At 42.3% G+C, this 26110-nt stretch overlaps 1 protein-coding gene across 6 annotated transcripts in view; it reads right to left on the bottom strand.

Moving 5' to 3' along the window:
- Positions 1-2507: 2507 nt before the first annotated feature.
- Positions 2508-26110, bottom strand: part of LOC147023091 (protein brambleberry-like) — a 40989-nt gene continuing 17386 nt past the window's right edge. For 4 of the 6 annotated variants that reach the window (XM_085888122.1, XM_085888120.1, XM_085888121.1 and 1 more), the window contains exons 2-11: positions 24833-24961; positions 24093-24278; positions 14514-14736; positions 13796-13912; positions 11466-11645; positions 9446-9652; positions 9191-9311; positions 9060-9106; positions 8030-8109; positions 2509-4680 (exon numbers count right to left, since the gene is read on the bottom strand). In XM_085888122.1, the coding sequence (XP_085744248.1) occupies positions 4429-4680; positions 8030-8109; positions 9060-9106; positions 9191-9311; positions 9446-9652; positions 11466-11645; positions 13796-13912; positions 14514-14736; positions 24093-24278; positions 24833-24928 (1509 nt within the window). In that variant the 5' untranslated portion in view covers positions 24929-24961 and the 3' untranslated portion in view covers positions 2509-4428. Of the gene's footprint in view, positions 4681-8029; positions 8110-9059; positions 9107-9190; positions 9312-9445; positions 9653-11465; positions 11646-13795; positions 13913-14513; positions 14737-24092; positions 24279-24832; positions 24962-26110 lie in introns of all 6 variants that reach the window. The other 2 variants (XM_085888119.1, XM_085888118.1) reach the window with 2 other exon arrangements.

Raw genomic sequence — 26110 nt, 5'->3', positions numbered from 1 at the left:
GAGTGTGCAGCGTGGCAAAATGGCGGCGACGTACTCCTTTTGTCGGCCCGCTCACGCACCAGCCTCGGCGTGTCCAGCCCCTGTAAGGTCGACGGCGCAGGAGCTAAAGATCCGATGTGTTCCAGCTGGTTTCTCACAAGGTCCAGTATGCGAATCCAGGCCAAGGAGGAACAGCCGGACAAGCCGATCCCAGACTCTCACAGCAGCCAGTTCCTCTTGCCTTTTGGGGCGGGCTTCTTGGGACCGCCTCTGGGGATACGTGATTGGTCCATCGTTCGACTTTGCAGCAGCTCTCCCCCAATGGGTTGCTTACACGTCTTGTTGACTGACTGTCAGGGCGCTGGGTCGGGGCTCGTTGGAAGGGGGGAAGGAAAAAAGTCGGCGCCTCTCGGTACACCACCACCGTACGAACACTGGACAGCCTGCTTCACCTCCCGACACTCATGTAACGTCCAATTACCGAACAACCTGGCGAAACATGCATTTAAGGGGGATCTGGGCTGATCCTATATTTAATAACCCACTAAGGGCCCATTTCCGCAACAATATATCGTTTTTAACCCTATCTCTCAATGGTGAAGAATCACTTTAAAAATTCTAGTATTCGGATCCAGATCTTCACCAAAATCTAATCAGTTCGTCCTTGTCACACACCAAACCTGTCCTCAAAATTTCATCCGTTTCGTCCACAACTTTTTGAGATATCCTGTACACAGACAAACAAACAGACAGGGGTGAAAACATCACCTCCTTCGTCTTCCGTGGCGGAGGTAATAAAAACAGTCTCCACAGACACAAAGCAAAATTAATGAGCAGAATGATAAACGAGTATATACTGTATAACTGCATAAACCCCCCCCCCCCCCAAGGTTGATGAGGTAGCAGGGCACAAATAGTCCAATCACAGCGCTTGCTGCACAACCTGCTGCACAACCTGCTGCACGACCTGCTGCACGACCTGCTGCACGACCTGCTGCACGACCTGCTGCACGACCTGCTGCACGACCTGCTGCACGTGGTATGTTGGTATAATTTATGGACATGACATCAGCATCGTGTCAGTCAGTGTGCTTCTCTGGTTGAATTTGATATTCCTGGCTGAAAAACTCTCTCGACTGGTGATCAGCAGGGCAGAGACAATGTGCTCGTGACAGGCGACACTTGTTACTGGCAGGTTGTGCAGCAAGCGCTTTGATGGGAATCGATTTGTGCCCTGCTGCCTCGTCAAGTTAGGGAGTTCGATTCAGTTATATTAATAAGCCTACTCGCTGTATGTTGTCCTGATGAGTCCACAACAAGGGCAAAATCTAGATCAACAGATCTGCTTTCATCTATTTGTGATCATGGGCTTTAATCTTAATCTGCAAAGGCTTGAGTACCATTTGGATACCTCCTAGTTTGGAGGTGATGGGACAACTGATGTACATGATGCTAGTGTTGTATCATCGAGTCAGTGTGCTTAATTTGGTTGAAGTTGAATATATACAAGACTAATACGTGTTGAGGAGTCCACTTAAAAAGTGAGGCTTGTAGTGTATAGTTGTGAGTTTCAATGTCACATATATGCCTGGTGTTGGCTTAATGGTTTGGGTGGTAGGCTTGTGATCCTCGGGTCCTGAATTCAAATCCTGCACAGCAATTGAATTAATACTGGGTGGGATTGACTCAGCCTGTCACCCTTCTGAGGTCAGCAAAATGAGTACGAGCTTGCTGGGATGATTCATCCATTTGCATATCCTTTGTTGGAGTGGTGACCCATCCAGGGTCCAGTATTGTGCCCAATAGCCCAGGAGACTGCTTTGGCAGCACCAATGCTCCACACAGAGTATGGTCCTCATGGACTTGGATTTTGGAATGTCAAATGTCAAAAATGATGACAAATAGGTCAAGAGAGGTGATAGAAATGTTAAGTCGAAGAAAGTTAGATATTTCTTGTCTTCAAAAAATAAGACAAAGAGGACAAGCACCAATAACAGTTGGTGCAGGAAAAAAAAATGATGTTATTTTGGTCTGGAGGGGAGGACACAGAGGAAGGTGGAGGTGTGGTTGTGAAAGAAGTTTATCCAGAATGTCTTAGAAGTGAAGAGATATTAAGCTTATTATGGGAGTAAAGGTCATGACTTATTCGAGCAGATGCACCTGTAGTCAAGTTAACTGGAGGAGCAAGAATAATTTGGGGATGAACATATGAGGTGGAGAATCCCATGGACATGTTGGGGAAAATTCAAATGGTTTTGAAGGGGTGCACACAGGTTTTGGTCATGGTAACATGAATGTGGTGGACGAGTACACACTAGAAATGGCTGAAGCTCGACTTTCACAGTTGACAAAACACATCAACTTGTGAATGGGGATAAACGGCGCAAAAGAAACGCTCCATCTTACGGAAAATAAAGCAGTCACATTATTCCAAAAAAAACAAAATAATACGAAAAAAAATTTTTTCAAAGGTTTTCACTGATGTTTTACTCGACAAGACAGGAAAAAGTTTGTAATCATTGATTAAAATCAATTATTACAAAATTAGGGGGTGAGGTTAGTAGAGAAAGCATGTTAAGTAGAATACTAACCATCTCTAGTGCATACAAATGTCACAATAATCACAACAAAAGGTTTATAACACCGAATGTCAACACATAATCGATATGTTCAGCGAATCCACACCACACTTCATGAGTAAATCGACTAACCCACGGGCACCATGGCAGAACACTGCGTTTTAGGAAATTTAGAGATGCTGTCATACCATTCGAAAAATAATTTGAAATGTACCAGAAGACAGCTCCCACTCGGCCATTATTGTGTTTTGCATGGGCCTCCAAATGGTTGATGCCACCACTGGCAGAATAATACAGAATTGTGGACAGATCCATGAAGAGCTTAACAGAGGATATAAGTAGAGGTGGGAATGAACTCCTTGTTTCTTTTTCTTTGTCTATGGAGGGGTGAATCTTGCAAATAGTTTTTGGAAGGTTCACCTGGCTGTGCATGGATGGGTTTCAGGGAGTAGAGGAGTAGCATTTGAAACCTGAATCCTATCCAGGTTCATCCGGACTTCATCTTTGGTTATTTGAGTTCCTCCTGATACTCCAATGCTGTAGCTGATCAGATATTTGATTTGGATTGATGGAGGGACAATCTACGACTGATGCAATCTTTGTCAGACAGATCCAAGAGATATTTTGTGAAAAAGAGGACATAGTGTCATGTATTTGTAGATCATGGAAAAGTAGTTACTGCATGTTTGTGGGGTAGATTTTTTGTATACCTTGTCGAGGCTCATATGAGCACAGCCATTGTGTGTTCTAGATGAAAGAGACCCAACAGCAATTTATATACATATAAATATCAATTTTTAAAAAATGATATTTGCAAGAACTTCTCAAAACATACAAAACACTTAAGACAGATGGTGTGTGTGTGTGTGGAAGGCTAATAATGTCATTGTACCAAAGTTTGAAAACCACAGTGAGAACAAAAGTATGGATGGAATCCTTTTTCTGTGAGGGTTGGTGTACATACATCAGAAATCCTCAAGTCCACAGTTGTTTATTCTCACGACAGAGGAAAATCGCCAAAGAGATTAAGAACAACATTTCCGTGGAAATTTTTACATGCCGATGGTTTCGTCTCGACCGCTGAATCAGATCTATCTGTCAATCTGGAAGGACCCGATTTGACATAATTGTTGGAAATTGATTTCCATCTGGCGTTCTGGAGATACTTTGTCTCTTCCACAAATATGATCATGGAAAGTGCTCTGAAAGGTCTGTTCTCTCTTGTTCACCCTGAGTGCATCCTCAGACATTAGTCACATTCTTATACTGCAGCTATCTTGAGAGCCAACATCGTTTCATACTCCTCCAGCTTCGTTCTTTGTGCTGCTTCACCCAGTGTCCTGCCATCGGACAAGCTTCCACATTAACGTTACACCTTGGATGTGCTTGCCCACCCCCCTCCCCTTTTGCAAGAGTCTGAGGAAGAGGCGCGGAGAGAACAAAATGGCTAACGTGGGCACAGGCATCTCCATTGAAGCATTCACGCCAATTTTTGCTTTGAGAATGAGCCATGATTAAACATAAAGGTGGGCTCAGATGAGGACTGGAATAATAGAAAATCATTTTAATTGTAAAGCTTTGATAGAAACTCACGTTGTTCAATTAAATAGCTTTTAATGGAACAAAACATAAATGGAACAAACATGGCATTGAATTAAAAAAAATAAAATAAAAATAGATGAACGGTTAAAAAAAAAATTAAAATATCAGTACTTTGTAAGAAAAATAAATAATTTAGAAAAGTTAAAAGACAAACTACTCCATATCACATTGATAGATGCAGCTGGTCAACCTATTTCAGTTTCTCATAGAAAGATTTGCTGAATGGATGATCTCCCACCAGCATGGACGAAACAAAATTCTTCGCCAATCATGGCTCGTTTCTTGCAGCGAAGGCCTGCACGAGTTTTAGCATTGCAAAGTCCTTTGGAAACACGCATTGTTGATGACCTGAGGAATTGAAAATATGGATCACAATAAACAGGCGAAAGAAGAAATAAAATTTCGCCTGAACTTGGATGATCACGTCAATTTGAACATACATCGATGGCTTGCCAAACGTGCTGGACGATTCTAAAGGGATCTTTCTTCGCCAGGGGCTTAAGTGTTCCACCATGGAAGACTTGCAAGAGGGAAGACAAAAAAAAAATCATCATGAGTAACAAAGGTGCACAAACATGCATAGAATTGGAAATGTATACATCTTGTACTCATAAAAGTACAAAAGTATAAAAAGTATAAAAAGTTCTGAATGTCAGTGTGTCGAAAAAAAATCAATAAGGTCCATGCGACCAGGTGTTCGCCATGTTTGTTTTAGCCGTGAAGGCATCAAGTATGGATCGACATTTTGTGTTCTCTGGCTTGGCACATTTTAAAGTTGAATTTCACTTATTACTCACTTTAAATCCTCTTTCAAAGAACGCTGTTTCAAGGTAAATCTTTGTGTTGGTCGTTTTTTTTTTTTTTTACTTTATGCATGTGTACATACATAAACTGTCGGACCACAATGGCATTTGGTGTGTGTGTGTGTGTGTGTGTGTGTGTGTGTGTGTGTGTGTGTGTGTGTGTGTGTGTGTATCATTGATTGGTATCTACATATGTGGGTTTCAGAATGTGGAATCGAGTCCTCCCAGGGTTGGCTCAAAGTATCTAACTTCATTTCAGTAAGGGGTCACGATCCACGGACCAAGCTGTGAAGTTTTCTGTTCTCAAAGTTTTGTGTCGAGGGCTCTCTTCAGGATCTTCACCGAGCCCTGGACAGCTTCCAACTGTAGTTATTTGTAATATTCCCAGGGATGGTTTTTAATATCTCTGTGAGGTTCGTCATCATTCCTGGAGCTCGAACTATCACTGGTACAACTTTGGCATTCTTCAGTTTCCAGGATCTTTTCACTTAATTCTTGGTATTTGGTCATTTTCTTGATATCTGCATAATTTAATCCAAAATCACTGGTATTAACACTTCACCTTGCATTGCCTTCTCTCTTTTTGTATACCTGGTCGCAATGCTTTGTTTTCGATGTTCACACTCAATGGGATCATCAGGTCATACGTGAGCCGTACTTCAATGTTTTCAGTTCATGCTTTTGGTTAACGTTCCCACAAATTTTCCCGAACTGGGATATCAGTTTTTTGCATATGTGCCAGTGGTTAACATTTCAGACTCTGTTGTGTCGTTGTGTGTACAGCTATTCTGACATGAGATTTTTTTTGTGTGTCGTTCATCAAGCATTACATATCACTCTCTTTGCTCATGCCACCTCCACCCCTCACCTATCTCCCCCTCCTTGTCTGTCTGTCTGTCGCCTCCTCACTACCCCCCTCCAAATAAAATGCAGCACTCTCTTCCCACACCTCTGTCTCTCTGTCACTCTCTTCCCACACCTCTGTGTCACTCTCTCGCAGTGTTTAGCAATGTCTCATGAGGCGTTATTCTCCCCACCTCAACCCCCCCTTCCTCACTCACTCCTGCTTCCCCTCCATCCTCTCCTCACCCCTCCCCCTCCCCCTCCCTCCTCTCTTTCTCCACCCCCTCCCATTCACACCACTGTCAGCGAAGCGACAGGTTGTATTTGCTCATATATAATAAAGTTAGAGGTGGTCAAGGAATCCAATCACATTCCATCAAGTAGAATAAAATTTGTGTACATGATTAACATAGTTTGATTGCAATTCAGTGCAATGTATAATATGGTACCCTTGGGGCCAAGCAGCTGTCGGGTGATGGAAGCTAGCTCCCCTTGGGATTGGCCAGGGAGTGGGAGGGAAAAGGGGAAAAGGGGGGGGCTTTTTTGTGTCCATGGATAGTTTAGTCTGATTTGCTTGCATTTCACCCATCATAGGAGCTGGCGTAGATGTGCTCGGAGGTTCAAACAAGTAAAGAAGTACACCTCACTGTGGCATTGCTTCAACCACTCACACAGTATGTTATCGAGGTCGGTCGACCTTGCCTCATCGAATGTTTTCTGCTCGAAAATGCCCTTATTCGAGTCACTCTCGCCATTGAACGTCAACAGCTTTTTACATTGCTTCTTAATGTCATATATTGTTGAAGACCCAACAGCAAGACAGTTCCACACGAACTTACACATCTACAATCTATAATTTCCACTTTCTGCATGATCGTTAGTGTGATGTGCTTTCTCTTTACATGAGCACCAATACACCCGTCACTACCTTGAACACGTGTTGAATGCCATTACAAGGGCAAAAACCACAGGAAAGAAAAAGCAATGGAACAGATGTGACCACTTCAAATTCCAATAGAGTACTATACCGTACAGCAAACTGTCGAAGTGGTAGTGTGGAATACAGAAGTGCTGTACAGCACGTACAACAAAGCACAATGTCCCACATTGAGAATAGCAATTGCCTGATTTTTGAAAATAGGGAACACTAAGGCTTTTTTTGTTTTAATTGGTGCTGGATTATCGACATATCACTATATTTAACTAAAGCCAAAGTACAGTCCAATCAGTGTATAAATATTTCTCCAACATTGTTAAACCAAAAACTATCCAATAACAGGAGTCAGTTTTTGGAAAGTCATAATTTTGGCAAGAGTTGAAACACTGGAATATTAACATTTACAAAGTAACCTTCGAAATGCATTTCCTCAAAAAACCAAAATCATAGAAAATTTTGTGCAACAGTTTAAAACTCTACTACATGGCTTCTTTGCAAACATTTTTACACTACTATTAATCACCGGATTAGACAACTACAACATAACCTCGATTGAGCGCATACCTCTGCCAGGCGGAACAATTTACATTTTGTAGCTGACTGAATGACGGATCTGTATCCATACCTGAATCAAAATCTAATCTGCTTGTTCTTGTGACCTATCCAATCAAATGGAAGACCAAATACTGCATTAGAGTCCTCAGAAGGAACTTGTATAGGATTCGGGTTTCTGCCGCAACTACACAACTCTCAAACCCATCCAGGCGCAGACAAGTGGGCCTTGCAGAAAAATGTCTGCAACAATTCACTTTAGATGGATAAAGAAAGAAATAAAGAAAAAGCAGGAGTTAAAAAAAAAGGAATAGAAAAGTGAAAAAGTAGAAAGAAATGTGAAAGGAACAGAGGTGAGGAAGTGAAAAGGAAATAGTCTACGAAGTCGTTTTCGAATCCGTCCATAATTGTTTGAGATATCGTGCTATAATACCTCGTTTTTGGCCCCACCTCTCAATGGTGAAGAATCACAAAGGAAATTATACTATCAGGATCCAGATCTTCGCCAACAAAATCCATTCGCCCTTTTCACAACGAATATGTCCAAATCTGTCCACAACTTGTTGAGATATGCTGCTTGTATCAGGCTTGCAGATAAACTTAAGAAATTTCGTTTTTTTGTTTATAATACCTGTATGCAGAGTAACTGACCTTGTGTTGGAAAGTTTGATTGAAAAAATAAAAATAAAATAAAAAGTCAGTGCAAAGTATAATAAACAAAACTAACACATTACCTCCTTGGCCTGAGAAGAGTTGTGATCAGCAAGCAATAACAGGGACTCCCGAGGCCAATCCATCCTCACGTCTCTCTTTTCTGGAAAGTGAGAAGGAATTCAAGGGAAGAAATTTTTGTAGCACCAAATAAAACTTGAAACGAATATCAAATCCAATGCCAAACAAAAGCAAGTAATCAGTCTGCTATGATGAGAACACTTTGGGGAGGCTAAGTTTAGCATATCACAACAAGAGGGAGTAAGGAGGTTCATTTCCCTTATAATAGGCTCTTCAACAAAAAAAAAAAACTCTATTTTAACACAACACCTAGGCTCCAGAGACTTTTGGGGTTGCAAACAATGACCTGAACCGAAATCGATCAACAGTCGCTGTCCTTCTCAATGGTCCTGAAGTCCTCTCCTCCATTGATAAAGTCAACCTCTTTGTTGAGTGTTTCACTGCAAACTCCACACTTGATGACCAAAACCAATCGTTGCAGACATGGCCTTTCTGTGTGGACAATAATATAGCTACTGTCATTATTCCTCTTCTGAAAGTTGGGAAAGTCATCCGAGGGCTGGATATTTCAAAAGCTACTGGACCAGATCGTGTCCCTGCAATTGTTCTGAATATGCGCTTGCCATAATGAGCCCATATTCTCTCAAAACTGTGCAACCTATGCCCATCAAAATCGGTTTTCCCCATCTTGTTGGAAGTTTGCTTCAGTTGTACCTGCATTTAAAAACTCTGGGGAGAAATGTGATCCATCCAACTAAAAGGCCAATCAGCCTTCTTCCCATGAGCAACGTATTTGAATGCCTTAGCAGATTATGACTTTCCTGGAAGACCACAATCTCCTAATTGATGCTGAATTATGGATTCTGTCATTGTAGAAATAGGCATGCACGATTAAACTATTTTAAGCTTTTTTCAATTCAAATCCTGACAACGTTACAGTAACCATGGTACAATTCCAAAGCATGTTACATTAAGGTAAAGTTTGCAAAATGCATCAATTGAACCAAAGCATAGCTTGGAAAAAATGCCTACCTTTGCAGGAGACAAACCCCCCAAAATACTCAGGGTTCTTTAGCCTCCTGAAAGACATGGTCAATGCATTTCAGCATAAAGCAGCCAATATTATAGTGGAGGAAAAAAATATGAGAGCAAAGAAATCTCACTTTGCTGAAGCAGAGTGCAGTCTTGGTAGGGTGGCATCACCTGATGGTGAACTAATCACGAGGTTTAACATTTTGTTGAAAATCCAAAAACTGCATCTGATCCGCTTCAACAGCATGCAAACTACTCGGGTGATGGTCAACACGTACAAATCAAGAGCCAAAGCTCAAATTACTGCAAATAAAGTCATTGAACAATTTGCAGGAATAAACTAATAATTTTACATATAAATTCATCAAAAATACTTGTGCACCCACAAACTGATGGCATGAGGATAAACAGTGAAAGAAGTGAAAAGTCCATGGATGTTCCAATCTGGATCTTGACAAGAGCGTTAGTGGGAATGACCAGAAGCAAGAGTCCTCTTTGCAAGGCTGGAGCCTGCAAGAACACAGCAAGAAAACCAGCTAGCAGAAAGAAGCCCAGATGAGTTATGCATGTGTGCACCGCTGCCGAACGGTCTCCTGCAAAATTAAAAAGTAACATAACTCGTGTCAAGAGCGCTCCAAATGGTCGAGAACATGATACTTAGAAAATGTTCCATGTTGTGCAGGAAGGAAAGCCTTGAATGAGTGCAAGAACTGCCTGAGTAACTCACCCTTTTCATACTAAATACCATCCTATTGCAAATGCTTTTTACCCAGACCAAGTACAACATTCACGCGATGAATCATAATATTAATTCGTTTAAAAAATGGTCATATTCTCCACTCTTTTCTCTAATTTGAGTTTGTGGAACTGCCTTCTGGAATCAGTTCAATCTCTTCCCTCCAAGGTTTCAATCACATAGTGCACTCTCACAATCTTTTCTACTGCAACCCTCTTATTTTGCAGATTACCTTATTTCCACAATTCTTTCCCGATATCGTTTTGTCAAACTGTGGCTGCACTGGCAGTACATCACCCCTTTATTGTCACTTTGCTTTTCCACTATGTCAAATGATTGGTTCCTCAAATAATGTCCCCTTCACAGGAATGGACAAAATGATGTGATCAACAGCACAATTTGGGATATTCATCTCTATCTCTGTCTGTATAGGAGAGTCTCTTGCGAATAAGTTTCCAAACCCGATTCAATTTCCCTGAAAATTGACGTACCGCATCGTTTCACGTGGAAGTTAAATGCCACAAAAATGTCACTTATTTATCAATTTAATGTAAAAACACGAAATAACAGCACTTTGGGCAATGCCAGATCCCCCCACCCCATTGGGGGGGGGGGGCAAGTCAGCAGTTTTTCCCTTCAGTCTTCATCACAGCTAATAAAACTTTTTTTTTTAAAGGTTACAGACAAATGTGATGAAAAAGTCACAAAAACATCAGAAATTATTGAATGCTTAAAACACTTGAATGTGAATGATTTTAATTTGTAATATCATAATAAAGTTTAAAACCTGCTATAAAATAATATTCCATCATTTTAAAATGATGTTTTTAAAACCCTAGAAAATAATGTTTTCACAATGTTCGCAACTTTTTTTATGATGTAACAACATGGTAAATTGGGATGATGTCAGGAATTGAACAGATTGCATTTTCATATTTATTACCTCCACCACCAAAGGTGGATGGAGGTTGTGTTTTCACCCCTGTCTTGTTTGTTTGTTTGTTTGTGAGCAGGATATCTTAAGTTGTGGACGGATTCGGACAAATATAGTGGACAAGCTGAGAGTGTGACAAGGACAATTTGATTGGATTTTCGAGAAGATCCAGATCCGATAATTTTTTCAGTGATTCTTCACCATTGAATGATAGGGTTAAAATGATAAACACGATATCTCAAAAAGTTATGGACAGATTCCGCCAAAAATTGGTGGACAGGTTGTGTGTGTGTGTGTGTGTGTGTGTGAAAAAGAAGAATAAATTCGATTTTTGAGAAGATCAGGATATTTTGGTTCCGGTCCAGATGGTTCACGTCCGGATGCAGATCCAGCCTATCATTGGGATACAAAACAAACTGTTCAGCCTGGTGGAGTTATGCACTCTACCAAGTGTCGTTCTAATTTTTTTTTAATGCAGAACGAAAAACAACATACAAAGGGTCGAGAATCTCTGCAAGACAATGCAGAATGCAATGACTGGTTGCATGATCCGACAAGACCTGAAAGAAAATGAGGATGCCACTTAGCTTATCATTGCAGTTCAGCACTCCCAAGTTAATTTCTGGTACGGCTTTAAACAATAATTTTCTTGACATTTTACAAAATCTAAATAACCCGATCTTAATTGGGTGACCCATCTTGTACATAATATGAAGGCATTATGATGTCAATTCACCTGCACCACCCATGAGCTCTGCCAACCATTCCAGACGGCTGTTCATCTCGTGGTGCATGGCATCCAGAGTGGTTAATAGGAAGCCAATGGTGTTGTTAACATGCTGAAGCTTCCTCAGTATATCCCTGTAGAAAAGATCTGCCTGGCCTTGATAAGACTCAATCAGTGCAAGCTGCAACTCTGAATCACAAAGTACACAGATTTTAGAATCAGTGAGCATCCAAGTGCATAAAGCATCAATAAGCTGGTTCAAAATCATTTTTTGTCAAATTGAAATGCAGGATCTAGTCAGATAATGACCAGAAAAATAACATGCATAGTTTTGTGCTGCATCGACTTATTTATTTATTTTAGTTCTTGCCCAAGTGCTTGAACTATTTATGAAGCCTGTTTGCCTTCAGTAATAGTTGAGTGATATTAAAGTCTTTTGGCAAAAGTGATTCTCTTTGCTGGCACTCAAACAGAGGGATTTATTGGATGTTAGTGGCCTCATCACCCAATTATGACCTGCCATAAATGCTGGTCCTCTGCTGATCAAGCATTTGGGACATTTTTTCTCACAGGGTCTGGAGGTTTTGAAGGCTTTTGCTGGAGCTACAAATTATGCACGCATGCAAGCAAATATACAAGGCAATAAAACGGTTTACTCCAGACAAACAACTGCTGAAGTTGGTGAAATTACACAACTTCCAAGGGCACTTTGTGCACTAGCAACGCCACCTCTACAATTTCACTTTTCTCCCCGCAATCAGTAGGCAATTTAAGAATTTCTCCCCATGGATGTCAACTGATGTGTTTTAGCAATGCTTTTGCCTTTAAATGGCAAGCATCAAGCAAAGAAGCAAAATACATTTTTTTAAGTTTCTAGTATAACTCAGCTATGTTTGGAATCAAACCACATACCACTCAGATCCAGTGCAGATACATTCATTTTGCCACCCAATCTGGTTCAATTCAAATTAAACTATTTCAGTTGAATACTAGACAATATGGTCAGTAAGCTTTGGTTGTGCTATTTGTAGATAAGCATTAGTAAATGCCTATAAATGAACTATTAAAATTGACGGTTACATGTTATAAATTTGTCTCACGAAATCGGTGAATTGCAAACCACTTGATGTAATGAGCTAATTTTGACTGTGGACTGCAATATTGTATTGTCAACTGCTTGGTGAGATTCATGAAAATGCTGCAATGTTCTGAGATGGTTACAGTATAGACGAGAATCACATTTGCTGTAAGGCACGGGATCATTGCGTTACTATATAAAGCCGCAAGAGGGAAGGGTATAAAGACGGGTGACGTGTGACGAGATGTGTGCTTCGATCGTCCCCATGCTTGATTCAACTCTGATAAGTGAATGAGGTATTAATGTCCAGGATGGTGGTTAACGTGTGGAGCCAATTATAATCAGGTAGATTAAAACTCATTAAGATTGTGCATCGGGAAAGAATTCTTTTGAGCTCTTAAATCATCCTGAACATGCCAGTGCATGAGAGAAAACCCGACGAGAGTCGATCGTTGGACTGCCCTGGTGGACGCTGCAAGGACATCGAGTAGGAATGATATGACAGGACTCAATCGTTCGACAACCCCAGAGGTTGAGGTGAACACGCAAGAGTCAAGCTGGCGGGACAGGGACACTGGGCCGAAACAGTCGTTGGACATTGTATGTAATGGTGACTTTCCTCATTCGACTTTTTTTTCTGTTTATTTAAAATACAAGTTTCAAAACCATTATGCTGTTGATGTGGAAACTAACGTCACTCAGAAGTCATAGACCCCAAATCACGAAGATCCATTTGATTGGTAACCGACTTGTATGATCGTTCAGACTCATGAGGTGCAAACCTTGTATTGCAGTCATTGGAGAACAAGCTGGGTTTGGCACCATGAACAACATACATGCACTGAAGGGAAGGAAACCCCAACAAATTCCAATTCAGATAACACCATATTTTGAGGAAAGCCATCCATAAATAGTGCCACAAATGCTGAATGATGTTCAAATTGTATTCTGTGGCTCCTGCTCCAGATAAAGGCAATCAGACAACTCATCCACAGCAAGTAGATACACTGTCTGCCTTTAAAAAAAATTATTTAACTATTTTAAGAAGTGACTTTTTTTGTCTTTTACTCCTGAAGTTGGGGTCTGCAATGTTGGAAAGTGAATACTCAAGTGGCTTCCAGTTTTAACTACCCCCTAATGATGCTTCAAATTAGTACATTTTGAAATGCAATGCAAACACACCTGCTCTTACTGCACCCAATACAGTACAACTTCACATGATATTTTAAACCAATCAACAATAAATAAGATGAGAACTGACCAAGCTTGTGATGGCTCTCTTCACTTTGTTGGTTTAATTTTAACAAGTCTTGCAAAATTGTTTCATGACCTTCATGGATTTGCAGGTCCTGATGCACCAGTTGTGAAGAGATACCATCTGAAATTAGTTTGTGCAAGTCAAGAGACTGCATACTGAAAAGCTCCACTCGGGTACAAAGCAAAAACAACAAAGCAAGCAAAGTAGGAAGGGCTTGCACATATGTAGATCACATGAAGCTCCAGGATATTAAATCAAAGGAAATAAAGCTTGGCCTTCCCATGCATACAAAAAGTTAGATCTGTGATGAGAAAGGAATGTTATTTTTAATAAACGGTAGCTCAAGTGCAACAAAAAGGTTGAGGGGAAGAATAATGAAGACAAAGACAAGTTACGAGTTCAAAAAAAAGTTTGATTAAACCAGCAAAGAACTCACTTCAACAACATCTGATATGCATTAAAACAATATTATAAGCAGTGAATTTTATGACCTAGTACAACCTCCTTCCACTGGGAGCGGCACTATGCCATACATATTCCCATTGAGAAATTTGGGGTCTTTCCCTAAACACAGAACAGTTTTCAACTCATTCAGTCCAGTGGTTCAGGAGTGCAAAGAAGCAGACTGACACAAAACATCCAAAGCAAGCAAACAATGAAATAAAACAAAGTGGATGATTTGTTTGCAATCGGACTGTGTACACACTCCCTCCCCTCTCACCAATCTTGTCCTTGATGTTGTCAGTCATCTTAGCCAGAATTTGATGACTTGATGCAGCAAGGCTCTGCTGCTCAGTCAGCTCCTGCATGTTGACCCCAATTGAAGTCTGAAATTCCTGCTGTTTCTTAACCAGCATGCTCTGTTGGCTGGTAAACTTTTCTTGGCCAGAAAGCATCTGCTGCAATGTGAAGCCTGTTGCTTCAGACAACCTTTCATGTCCCTCCTGCAAAGATAAATGTGCAACTTTGTTACTTTAAAAAATGAAAATAAATTAAAAATTAAAAAAGATGGAATGTTTGATTTTTTTCACCCCCCCCACCCCACTTTTAGAACATGCAACCACTTTTTATTTGCATTTTTAAAGTCGAATCAGGAAGTTAAGTATATTTAGTGCATCAAGGCAAAGCTCACTTGCTGCTTCCTTAACACTTTACTTAATTTTCAGACCCCGAAGTTCAATTAAATTCCTTACAATTCACTTTTTTTTGGCAATCTATCAATTATGACCAATGACCAGGGCTTCACATAACTAGTACTCAGGGAATCCTGCACGGTTAAAAATAAATCAATAAAAATGGGATGCAAACTTCAAAGCTGCTACAAAAGCTCAAAAGCATACTACCACAACAAACAGACACTTTTAATGGAATGTTTTCTCAGCTAGTTTATGTAGGTAAGATTCTTCTGTGATAATTCTGATAAATTGATATACTGTACTGCAATTTCAAAATTATAGTGCATAAAATTAAGTTTATAAATGATAACATTAAAATTTACAAGTTAAATTGGAGGTTTATAACTTGCTAGACGACCCGTGAACCCATTGGGTTCCCGTTGTGACAGCGGTTGATGAAAAAAATATTTTCAAGAAAAATAAAAAAAAAGATAGCTCCAGCGAACTATGCTACCGAGGTTGTTTACATTGATCAAATACTCCCAAAGAGTACTTGACTGAATCGGGAATTGATTTTTCAAATAATTTTTTTCGTTGCCCGATTTTAACAAAACTTGATACTGCGCACCGCAGGAGAATGGTGAGTAAGGTGGCCCTAAAATTTTTGCGCTATCGTGTATATATATAATTTGGCTATATTTAAGGAACGTACCAAGCCATTTCTGTTGGTACTCATTGTAGAACCAAATAAAAATAATAAATCCATAAATAAATTGTGTGAACCCCTGCCAATGATGCACACAAATGACCAAGCCTGATGCAAACCTTGCCACAAGCCCAACAAAGTGAGATTTCTATAGAAACAGCCAATGGGTGAGAGGGATGGGGGTAATAGAGTTCAGACCTGCAACAAAGCTCAGAGGTCACATCATCAAGAAATAGCCATGAAGCAGTTGTTACAAGGAAATTTGACACAGGAGGCAATTCAACTCAAAATGTCTGCACAACACCAACACCAAGTTCAATAAATCTCAAGCTGATGATCTAATTTCATTGATGGGATGGTGATTATGCCTAAAGTTGCTTGTGAGAGTGGGGATGAGAAAAGTGTGGCAAGCTCAGGTACAGCACCAGGGTGTTAAAAATAATTAAAAAAAAAAGAAAAAGTCAAATGCTATTTTTTAGGGAAGGTAGAGGGTGGGACAAAGCGGTTTTAGGGTGACGAATGTACAACACCAATCACACTATCCCTTACAAGACATCACAATCAGCACAGATGTACACAATCACTCACACATACTCAAGCTACCCACAAGTCCTGCCCCTCCAGCTCAATGTCCCTCCCTCCTTCCACTGGGAGCCGTGCCATGCCATACGTATTTCCATTGAGAAATTTCTCTGAGTTTGCCTCTTGTCATGTGGAATTCCTATTTTCTTTATTTTTACCCATCCCCAGCACATCACATTTCCTTATATTAAACAGCAACTACCAATCTATGAAAGTATTTTGACTTTCCTGAATCTGATCATCACCAGATTAGATCTGATGCATTGTCAGGTCAGGTCAGGCCAGATTAGACCTGTGACTTGCTACAGGAAGCATGTAAACCTGCACTCACCTGTTTCATGGTCGGGTTGTCGGTGACTAAACAGACTCCCCCACCAGGTTTGCAAGTGAGGAGGGTGGATGATATGGACACCCAGCAGGATTAAAAACAGAACCTGCCAAAGGGCAGAAGAGCTCATTGTGAGCCAATGGTCATACATATCTAGTGCCCAACTGTGTCTGCGGACGTCCTGCAGTTGGGTTACCTTTTTTTTTTAGGGGAGACCGGATAGGGGCGACATGGCGGTTGGTTACACTTACTATTGGTCTGGTCACTGATGGTTAACATGCCCAAGGAGTTGCTGTAGCTGTGTTCAATCATAATTGAGGTAACATTGGTCAACGAACGTATGATGAGATGAAGGATTCGTCACTCCTCAGGAGTAGTTTCCCTGGTCTCTGGATATGCTTCGACTGAGGCGAGTGATCTCACCATGAAGGATGCATTCCATACCATACACAAGTCTGTGGTTGTTCAGTGCCCCAGGCGAGATACGCTTCGAATCTTGAAGGATGTCAATGCATCGACGAGAGCTGATGGGGATGGTTATTAGATAGGTGTTGGTCCCCATGGGTCTGGAACTGTGAACCAGCACTAAGTTGAGTTTGCAAGAAGTCATGGACTGAGGGTGGCTGGTTCATGGTTTCAGCACCCACAGGCTCATCACTGGATTTGGCATTCCAATACTGGTGTTGTGGCAAAGGAGAATGGCCATGCACTTGTTGATGGTCGCTGGAGGATGATACAGAACTGCAGGATCTACCAGAGTAGACCGACCTCAATACCGACCAAAGGCTTGTGGTAGCAATTCTGAAGTTACAGCTTAAATCCGGGTGAATGGTACCATCCCAGCCTAGGCTGGATGTTGGCAAGCTCAAGGATGAGAGGGTAGCTGAGGAATTTGCAAACGGGCTGAGTGGAGATTTGGGGGGTCCGGGTGCTTTGGGGAATCCTGAAAAATTGTGGAGTGCCTTCAAGACCACCATCCTTGATGTTGCCGGTGGATGTCTTGGAACTGACCGTAGGGCGAAGAAGAATTTTGTCTCTCAAGGGACACTGGATACCATTGACCAGTCGTAGGGCCAGGCTTAATGGCAGAGCTGAGCTGTTCAGGGATTTGAGGCGTAAAACTGTACGTGCACAGAGGGTGGACAAGGAGGCCTACGTGTGAGGAATCTGTGAGGGGGTAGAGCATCACCTGTGGTCAAAGTGATTCTCGTCCTGCTTACAGGGGAATTAGCGCATTGCGTTCCTCAAAGCCCGTCCCTTGGTGTACCGCAGTTAGCCCGGGGGGTGGTGGGCTCTTGACAGAGGAATCCGAAGTGAAGGACCACTGGGCCGGCTACTTTGAGCGGCTGTACCAAGCTCTGCAGAGCTATTAAGTTGGATGTCAGAGGTGTTACTATCCCAATTGCTGACCCTCCAATCAATTGTGAACCACCTTCATTTGTGGAAACACTGGCTGCGGTGAACCACTGGAAAGGGGGTAAACCTCCTGAGATGTGGCATCCATACTGAACTTCAAGGCTGGTGGAAATGCTGCACTCGTGTCGTTGCATGCAATTCTGTGCTCTGCATCAACACAGGCATCATCCCAACTGACTGGAGGAGGGGCATTGTTGTTTCTCTCGAGAAAGGGAAGGGTGATCGCCAGGACTGCAACAACTACTAAGGGGTAACGCTGCCCTCAGTGCCAGGCAAGGTCTTTGCTCAGATAATTCTGCTCACCTTCATTCCTCTATTCCTCTTTTTCCCCACCTTTGGAACAAACTCCCACACTCTCTTCAATCCCATTCTTCCCTCCAGGTCTTCAAAACAGCTGTTCACCACTAACTCTTATCTTCCCCTATTCAAAACCCTGATCTTTTCTACACCTGTTAATCCACCCCAAACCCACCTCCTTCAAATTCCCTGCTTTCCTTCCTGAAAATCCCTGCAGTGTCCATCTTGTTTACCCTATATACCCCACCACATCCCCAGATCTCTTCGTGTACATTTCCCCACTATTTTCTGCTTCCCTCTCCCATCTCTCCTGTCTCCTGCTCCCCTTGTTATGTGTTCTGTGTGTTAACTTGTCCTTGTCAAAGTGGACATCTCTCTGGCTGTTATCAGAGAACCACCTCACCGCCGTCGAGTCTGGCATTTCACTCAAGCCGACTGGCAGGGTCTCCGAGCAGCCATCAAACTTACAGACTGGTCTCCTATCACTACTTTCTCAAACATCAACTCATCCTGGGAATTCTTTCAAAGAAACTTGCTCTCCCTCATGCACAGATTTATCCCCTCTCGTGTTCAGTTGTCTTATCCTTCCTCCCGCCCTTGGTTTACTGAAGCTTGTGGCGAGGCAGTTGTCCTGAAACAACTTGCCTTTGTCTCATGGAAAGCAAACCCAACTGAGGGCAATCTCAGTTCTTTCCACAAAGCTCGGAACAAGTGTGTATCTACCCTCAGGAGAGCCAGAAAACAACATCTTTCTCATCTCAAGTCTGAACTCTCTAACCTCTCTCCCTCCTCAAAATCCTGGTGGCGTTTAATCAAATCTGTTTCTGGTGTATGTTCCCCCTCCATCCCCTCCCTTACCTCAAATGGCCGCACTGCCGATTCCACACGTGATAAAGCTGAATGTCTAAACTCGGTGTTTGCAGCTAAATCTTGTGTCCTAAACCCATCACTATCTCTACCCAGTTTACCCAGTCGCACCCAACTGTCCCTGGACTCTGTATCCTTTTCTCCTGACAAGGTGGAGAGCTTGCTTTCAAACCTCGAGTCAGATTCTGCAACCGGTCCAGACGGCATCAGCCCACGTGTCCTCAAAGCCTGCTCTTCTGCTCTTGCTCACCCTCTCTCTGTTCTATTCACCCTCTCATTTGCCCAAGGTCATCTGCCATCTGCTTGGAAATCTGCCAACATCACTGCCCTGCATAAAAAAGGTGCAAAAACAGATCCCTATAACTACAGACCAATCAGCCTTCTCCCAATCATCAGCAAGGTGATGGAATCCATCATCGCTTCAGACATGAAATCCTTCCTCTTCTCCAATGGCTTGATTTCCAATCATCAATTTGGTTTCAGACCAGGTCACTCTACCCTGGATATGCTGCTTCTGCTCTCCCATCAATGGATGGAAGTCCTCAATGCCAGACAGGAAATCCGAGCCGTATCCCTGGACATATCACGTGCTTTTGACACAGTCTGGCACCCTGCCCTACTCACCAAACTCTCTTCCCATGGTATTCAAGGCCATCTCCACTCATGGCTCGCAGACTTCCTCTCCTGTCGCAGTCAACGTGTGGCCCTAAATGGAGTTCTTTCATCCCCTCTTCCTGTGCAGGCTGGAGTTCCTCAAGGTTGCGTTCTGGGCCCTGTTCTTTTTCTGGTTTTCATCAATGATCTCTCAGACTCTCTGGAAAATCCTCTATTTCTCTTTGCCGATGACTCCACCCTCTGCCGTACCATCTGTCATCCCTCAGACCGGCAAGCAGCAGCTTCTTCGCTCACTGCAGATCTGGATAAAATCACAAACTGGTCCAACACGTGGAACATGTCTTTCAATCCAGACAAATCTCACACTCTCACTACGTCTCTTCGAAAGGGCCGTTTACAACCCCCCCCCCCCATCCACTTTCTCAACAATCCTCTGGAAGAAGTCTTTTCTTTCAAGCTTCTGGGTCTCACTATCTGCCATGACCTTTCATGGGAAAGTCACATTTCCAACCTCGCCTCAAAAGCCAGTCGCCGACTGGGAATCCTCCGTCGTGCTAAGTCCTTCCTCGGCCCTCTTGAGCTCCTGACCACTTACAAAGCTTTTGTCCGTAGCCTGATGGAGTACTGCTCTCCCCTCTGGGCTGGTGCTCCTGCCTCCCACCTTTCTCGGCTTCACGCTGTCGAAACCAGGGCATTTAAGATCATCGGCATCTCCCCCAATGAAGCTGAGTCTTTGGGCCTCTCACTCAATCACCGCAGGTTGGTCGGTGGTCTTTCTGTCTTCTACCGACTCCTCTCCAGCCTTGCCCCCCCTGCTCTCTCTGCGATTTGTCCCCAGCACATTTCCACAGGGCGCTCAAGGTCCGCCAACAACCCCATTCTGGTAAAACTACCAAAATCACGAATCACTGCTCATCTTCACTCTTTCATTCCTCTTTTTTCCCACCTTTGGAATAAACTTCCTCACTCTATTCTTTCCCATTCTTCCCTCCAGGCTTTCAAAACAGCTGTTCACCACCACCTCTTATCTTCCCCCATCCAAATCCTCGATCTTTTCTACCCCCGATAATCCACCCAAGCCCACTTCCTTCATTTCTCCTGCTTTCCTTCCTGAAAGTCCCTGAAATGTCCATCTTCTCTTCGCCATGTTCCCCGTCCCATCCCCATCCCTCTCCCTTCCACAGTTCACCTAATGTGTCTGTTCCCCACTGTTTTGTCCCTTCCACTCCCGCCCCTCTTGTCTCATGCCTCCTTGCTGTGAGTTGTGTGTTAGCGCTCATACGAGCCTCGACCAAGGTATATAAAAAAAAGAACTCTTTTTCGAGCATTGACATTGTACATAAAAAAAAAAAAATTATATATATATATATATAGGGTTTGCCACCATCTTCTTGGGCACCCATGCCCAGAGCAGTCAGGCTTTACACCAAAGAGGTCAACGATTGACCGTATCTTTGCCCTTCCGTTCCTCAACAAATGCAAATGAGAGTTTCAACAGGGGCTGCTTATAGCCGATGTTGATCTCTGTAAAGCGTTCGATTCAATGAATTGGGATGCCCGATTGAAGATTCTTGGTCTTCATGGGGTGCCACCAAAACTGATGTCTAAACTATACTCCGGTACTGAGAGTGCTGTGAGATGTGGTGATACCATCTTTGACTTATTTCCAGTTGCTACTGGAGTTAGTCAGGGGTGTGTACTGCCACCCCCCCCCCCCCACCACTTGTATGAACAGGATTCTTTGGAGGATGTCGGAGAGATTAAGCTGCAGTGCATCGTTTGGGAATGTGAAGAACTATGACCTCAATTTTGCAGACGATGCAGTCATCCTTGCGGAGACTCTGGATATCCTTTGGGGCCCTCGAGGTATTTAATGAGGAGTCCGAGCCAAAACTAAGACTAAGATCCTGGGTCAAAACTAAGATCCAGGCTTTCAATGACATCTTGGATGCTGCCATCTTGTCTGTACCTGTTTGTGGTGAGGATGTTGAGGTCACAGAGATTCACTTCCCTTCGTAGTGATATTCGTGTCTGCTGGCTGTGAGCTAGAGGTCAATAGGCACCTGGGTCAGGCCTGTGGAGTCATGGATTCACTGAATCATGGGGTGTGGCGCTGCCGGTACCTGTGGAGGAGGACGAAAGTCCGAGTCTTCAGGTCCTTGGTGATTCCAGTCTTGCTCTATGGATGTGAGACTTGGACTCTGACCAGGGATCTGAGATGGAGACTTGATTCCTTTGGTACCAGGTCTCTTTGGAGAATCCTTGGCTATCGCTGGTCGGACTTCGTGTCCAATGAGCAGTTACTGAGAGACTCAAATGAGATGAGATTTGTTACCTGCAGTCCATGAGCGTCAGCTGTGGTTATATTGACATGTGGCTCGTTTTCGTGACACAGCCTGCTCACCAGATTCTCTCAGCGAGGGAGCCTCATGAATGGAAGAGGCCAATGGTCCGACCACGTGCCTCATGGTTGCAGCAGGTTGATCAGAATCTCAAGTAGATGGGGGTGGGCCAGGCATCTTCCTGGGGGGGGGGTGGCCAGACAGAGGCCCTGGAGTACCGGCGGAAAAAGTGGACGCAGTGACGCGCTACTCCGGCACACGCTCCCATACCTGACCTTATCACCAGCACCCCATCTCTGCTATCTACCCTAACTCCCAGCTTAGTTTCCTCTGCAAATTTAGAAAGCCAACTCTTCACCCTACAATCCAAGTTATGAATAATAATAATGGTCCTAGTTATGATCCTTGAGGTGCCCCCACCACTTGCATCCTCTCAACAAGCCATGCTCCCATTCACCACAATTCTTTGCTTCCCATCACTTAGCCATGAACAGTTTCCAATCCAGTTTGTTACTTGACCAGCCAGTTTTAATGCAAAAGACCAAATCCATGAGTAAGGCAGGGATCTTTTATTCAGAGTAGAAAATGCGTGGAATTGTCTCCCTGGAAAGCCTGTGGCAGGAGAAACATTAGATGTTTAAATTTTAGTTATCCAGAAGAGGGTATTTTAACATTGGTAAGATTGTGCAGCCTCGTCTTGTCTAATGGTCTCCTCCTTTCAACTCGTTCTAATCCTGATTGGCTTCAGTCCTGGACTGCAGCCGTCAATGGAGCATTTTTTTAGTATGGTGCAAGTCACGACGAGGCTTCCTGGTCTTGAACATTTACCTTATCCATCACTTTCAAAACCAGTCCGGCAAGGTACGGCAGCTTCCAGAAAAACATTCAAAGCTACAATTCCTACTTAATGCTCGAAGAAAAGTTGGAGGGAGGAATAAAAGCTTCAATCGCTTTTAACATTTTAATCCATCTGAGAGTGGCCAGGGGGGGGGGGGGCTATATTATTGTCCTTATTTAAAACACCTCACTGCACTGGAAAAGGTGGGGACAGGAATACTTTACTGTAAATGGTGGGGACTTGTAATAAGCCATCCCCACACCTGGAGCAGCACGACAATACACAAATAATATGGAGAATTTGCTTCCCCCCTGCCACCTACTCCCAGCAAAGATAAAGACAACCCTATGCACTAATTGGGGTCATATTGATCCGATGTAGCAAGTCTGAATGCAATTGGTCCAAAACTGGAGGAGTAGCACGACAAACACCGGTTCATGATTTATAGCTAGAATTATTCCAAATGTGAAGTTTGAGTTTAGTTTTCATTTAAAAAAAAAATAATAAAAATACTCATTAATTGACAATGTTTTTTTTATTTATTTATTTATTTAGCAAGTGTAAAACAAATTAAATTTTTAAAAAATCAAACAATTTTCTACAAAAAAAAACTTTTCCCTTACACAGCAGTGGTCTGTAGTTTTTGTTTCAAGTCAGAATTGTATCCAAAGCAGGCACTCGAGGCCCAAGTCACTGGGCGAAGCAGTACCGGCTTTTCGGGTGCAATGACTCCTCGATTGAAAGCTTTGCTTGTGGAATGCAGGATCCTAGATTCAGGTTTTAGCAGCCTTAGCGTTTGCACAGAGACAATCCCACGGTACAAACTCAACAAGAAAATGCGCAACAAACACCAACGAATAAACAAGATGTCCCATCACCAGAATAAATTCAACAAATTTCCTGACATACGCCGGTTTGACTGCAGTAAAACTGACATCAGATTGTTATGAAAGCTTAAAATAAAAATAATAAAGGTCACATGTGGCATCATAATAGCATATGGATCTCCCACCACTCCTTCACCCCTTACCACGGGGGGGAGGGGGGGGGCAAAACTCAAAATGCACTTCTTGTGATTCCATGGGTATATGCAGTATATTATAGTCATCGGCCAACAGGTCACGTTTTCGAAGTTGTCAGCGACAGAGCCCATTAATTACTTCTGAGTCACCTTGTACATCACCAGGTGAATACCTCAATTGCTTGTAAAGTCTTCACTTGATCGCGAGCAGAAGTCGCAAGGGAATTGACCAGAACTTCTGTTTGTACACGGAACTGTTGCTGTCTCAAGGTGAAGCAGAGCGAATGCGCTCGATTGCTGAGAATGTGATACGCATTCCAAGTGGTGGGGTCCATTTCTCGTGTGCACTCAAAAAGGGTCTGAAAAGAAAAGTCAAAACAATCCAAGTGGTGCACCATCTCCTGTCACCCGCTATCCCTCCGCATAATCTTTTCTACCCCCATTAACCATGCGCTTGTGCTTTCCCCCCACCCCCGAATTATTCTTCTTTCCCTTCTTCTCCCTTCCTATTCCTTCATTCAATGGATTGTCGAATCAAACTGTGACCACCGTCAGTCATTTCCTTTATACCCTCAGTCACCTCACTCTTGTTTACAAAAACACAAAGGAATTCCAAGCATTGCAATATTACAACCATGCAATGATTATGATATTGAAAAGATTAGAAAATAAATGAATGATTACAAAAAATAATAATCATTTAAAAATAATTAAAAAACCAAACTTGAAATCTTTGAACCAGCCCTTCACCCTTTCACTCTGACAAACCCTACTTATCCTTATGCTCAATATTTTGGATTCAGCACCCAGTATATCACCCCCCTCTCCCAATACAATGCAAGCAAGGAGGAGGAAAAGAGGTGTGGGAATGACGAAGGAAATGGTTGAGGGTGGGGTGGAAGGTGTAGCCTACCATTTGATTTGAGCAGTAATACTGACGCCTCCCTTCCACGAATGACTGGCAATTTAAAAGTGCAACGCCAAGCTTTGACACATCTTCCTCTGACATCTCCTGACAGGAAGATTGCAGTTGTGTAATCACCTGCCCCAAAAACATAAAACAAAACATTTTCATTGTTTAAACAATGCTTTTTTTTTTAACAACAACAACAACAACAAAAAAATATATATATGGAATGGTCATTTCAAACAATAATGCAAGTACTCATCTGGGACAGCCACCAAACACCTTAGAATTGGTACATGTAGATTTTAATGGTCCCAGTACTGATCCCTGAGGTGCCACCACCACTTCCTGGCATCTTTACAAAGGAGGTAAATAAATAGTAATTCATAATTAGAAATAATTTTTTTAAGAATCGATTTACTGTATTTCCAGTTTCCACCATGAAGACAATGATGAATAAGGTATATTAATAAATAAGTGATTCAAAGTCGTGCAGTCGATATGGAAAGGTGTATTTAAATATACAATTCAAGGTGGAATGTAGTCAGAGGTGATGGTGGATAAATATATAAACAAATGGTGGTATAGTATGTCAGCAGAAGTGAGGGTAAAGTTTAATATATATACAATTAATTAATTAATGGTGGTATGTAGGTAGTGGAGATAGAAGTGTACAAGATAAATAAATACAAAGTTTATGTTGGCAGTGCAATGGTAAAATATACATCAAGGATTACAGTAGTACTCCAAAAGTAGAAGGTATGGCACAGGGGAAAAACAGAAAAATGGACACACCTAAACATGCACGAAAACTCAACTCAATGAAAAGACCCAGCTGAACCACGATCCTTACCCTAAAAAAAAAAAACTCATAACAATAATGGCATTATATGGTTCGTTATAATGAATCACTTTTAATCATAATGTACAATACAAGAATATGATCAATAACAAATGGCTTGGGAATGGCGTCCAACTTTGGCAAATTGTCACACGAAAACTTTATTGTCGAGTTCAATCAGATAGTGTTCTTAACTCATCTCCCGCGATACGGACAGATATAATCCTCGTTGTTAGGTTCACTTTGTATTTTTGTTCAAATTCTCAGGAGATTAGCAAACCAGTACATTTTTGAGAAGCTTATGGCATCAGGAATATGAAAATCAATGTTTACATTTGCACAGATAGTCAGTCACCTGCATAGTCACCATTTTGGATTTTCAAAATGGTCGACAGAAAATAAGAATTTCCGAATATCTCGGCTTGTAATTAACGTCGAAACGT

This window comes from Eptatretus burgeri, chromosome 7, assembly GCF_056783735.1.
Source record: "Eptatretus burgeri isolate ZD-2024b chromosome 7, Ebu_testis_v1, whole genome shotgun sequence".
Lineage (NCBI taxonomy): Eukaryota > Metazoa > Chordata > Myxini > Myxiniformes > Myxinidae > Eptatretus > Eptatretus burgeri.
The sequence above is the reverse complement of the archived record's forward strand: the minus strand, read 5'-3'. Positions and strand labels throughout refer to the sequence as shown.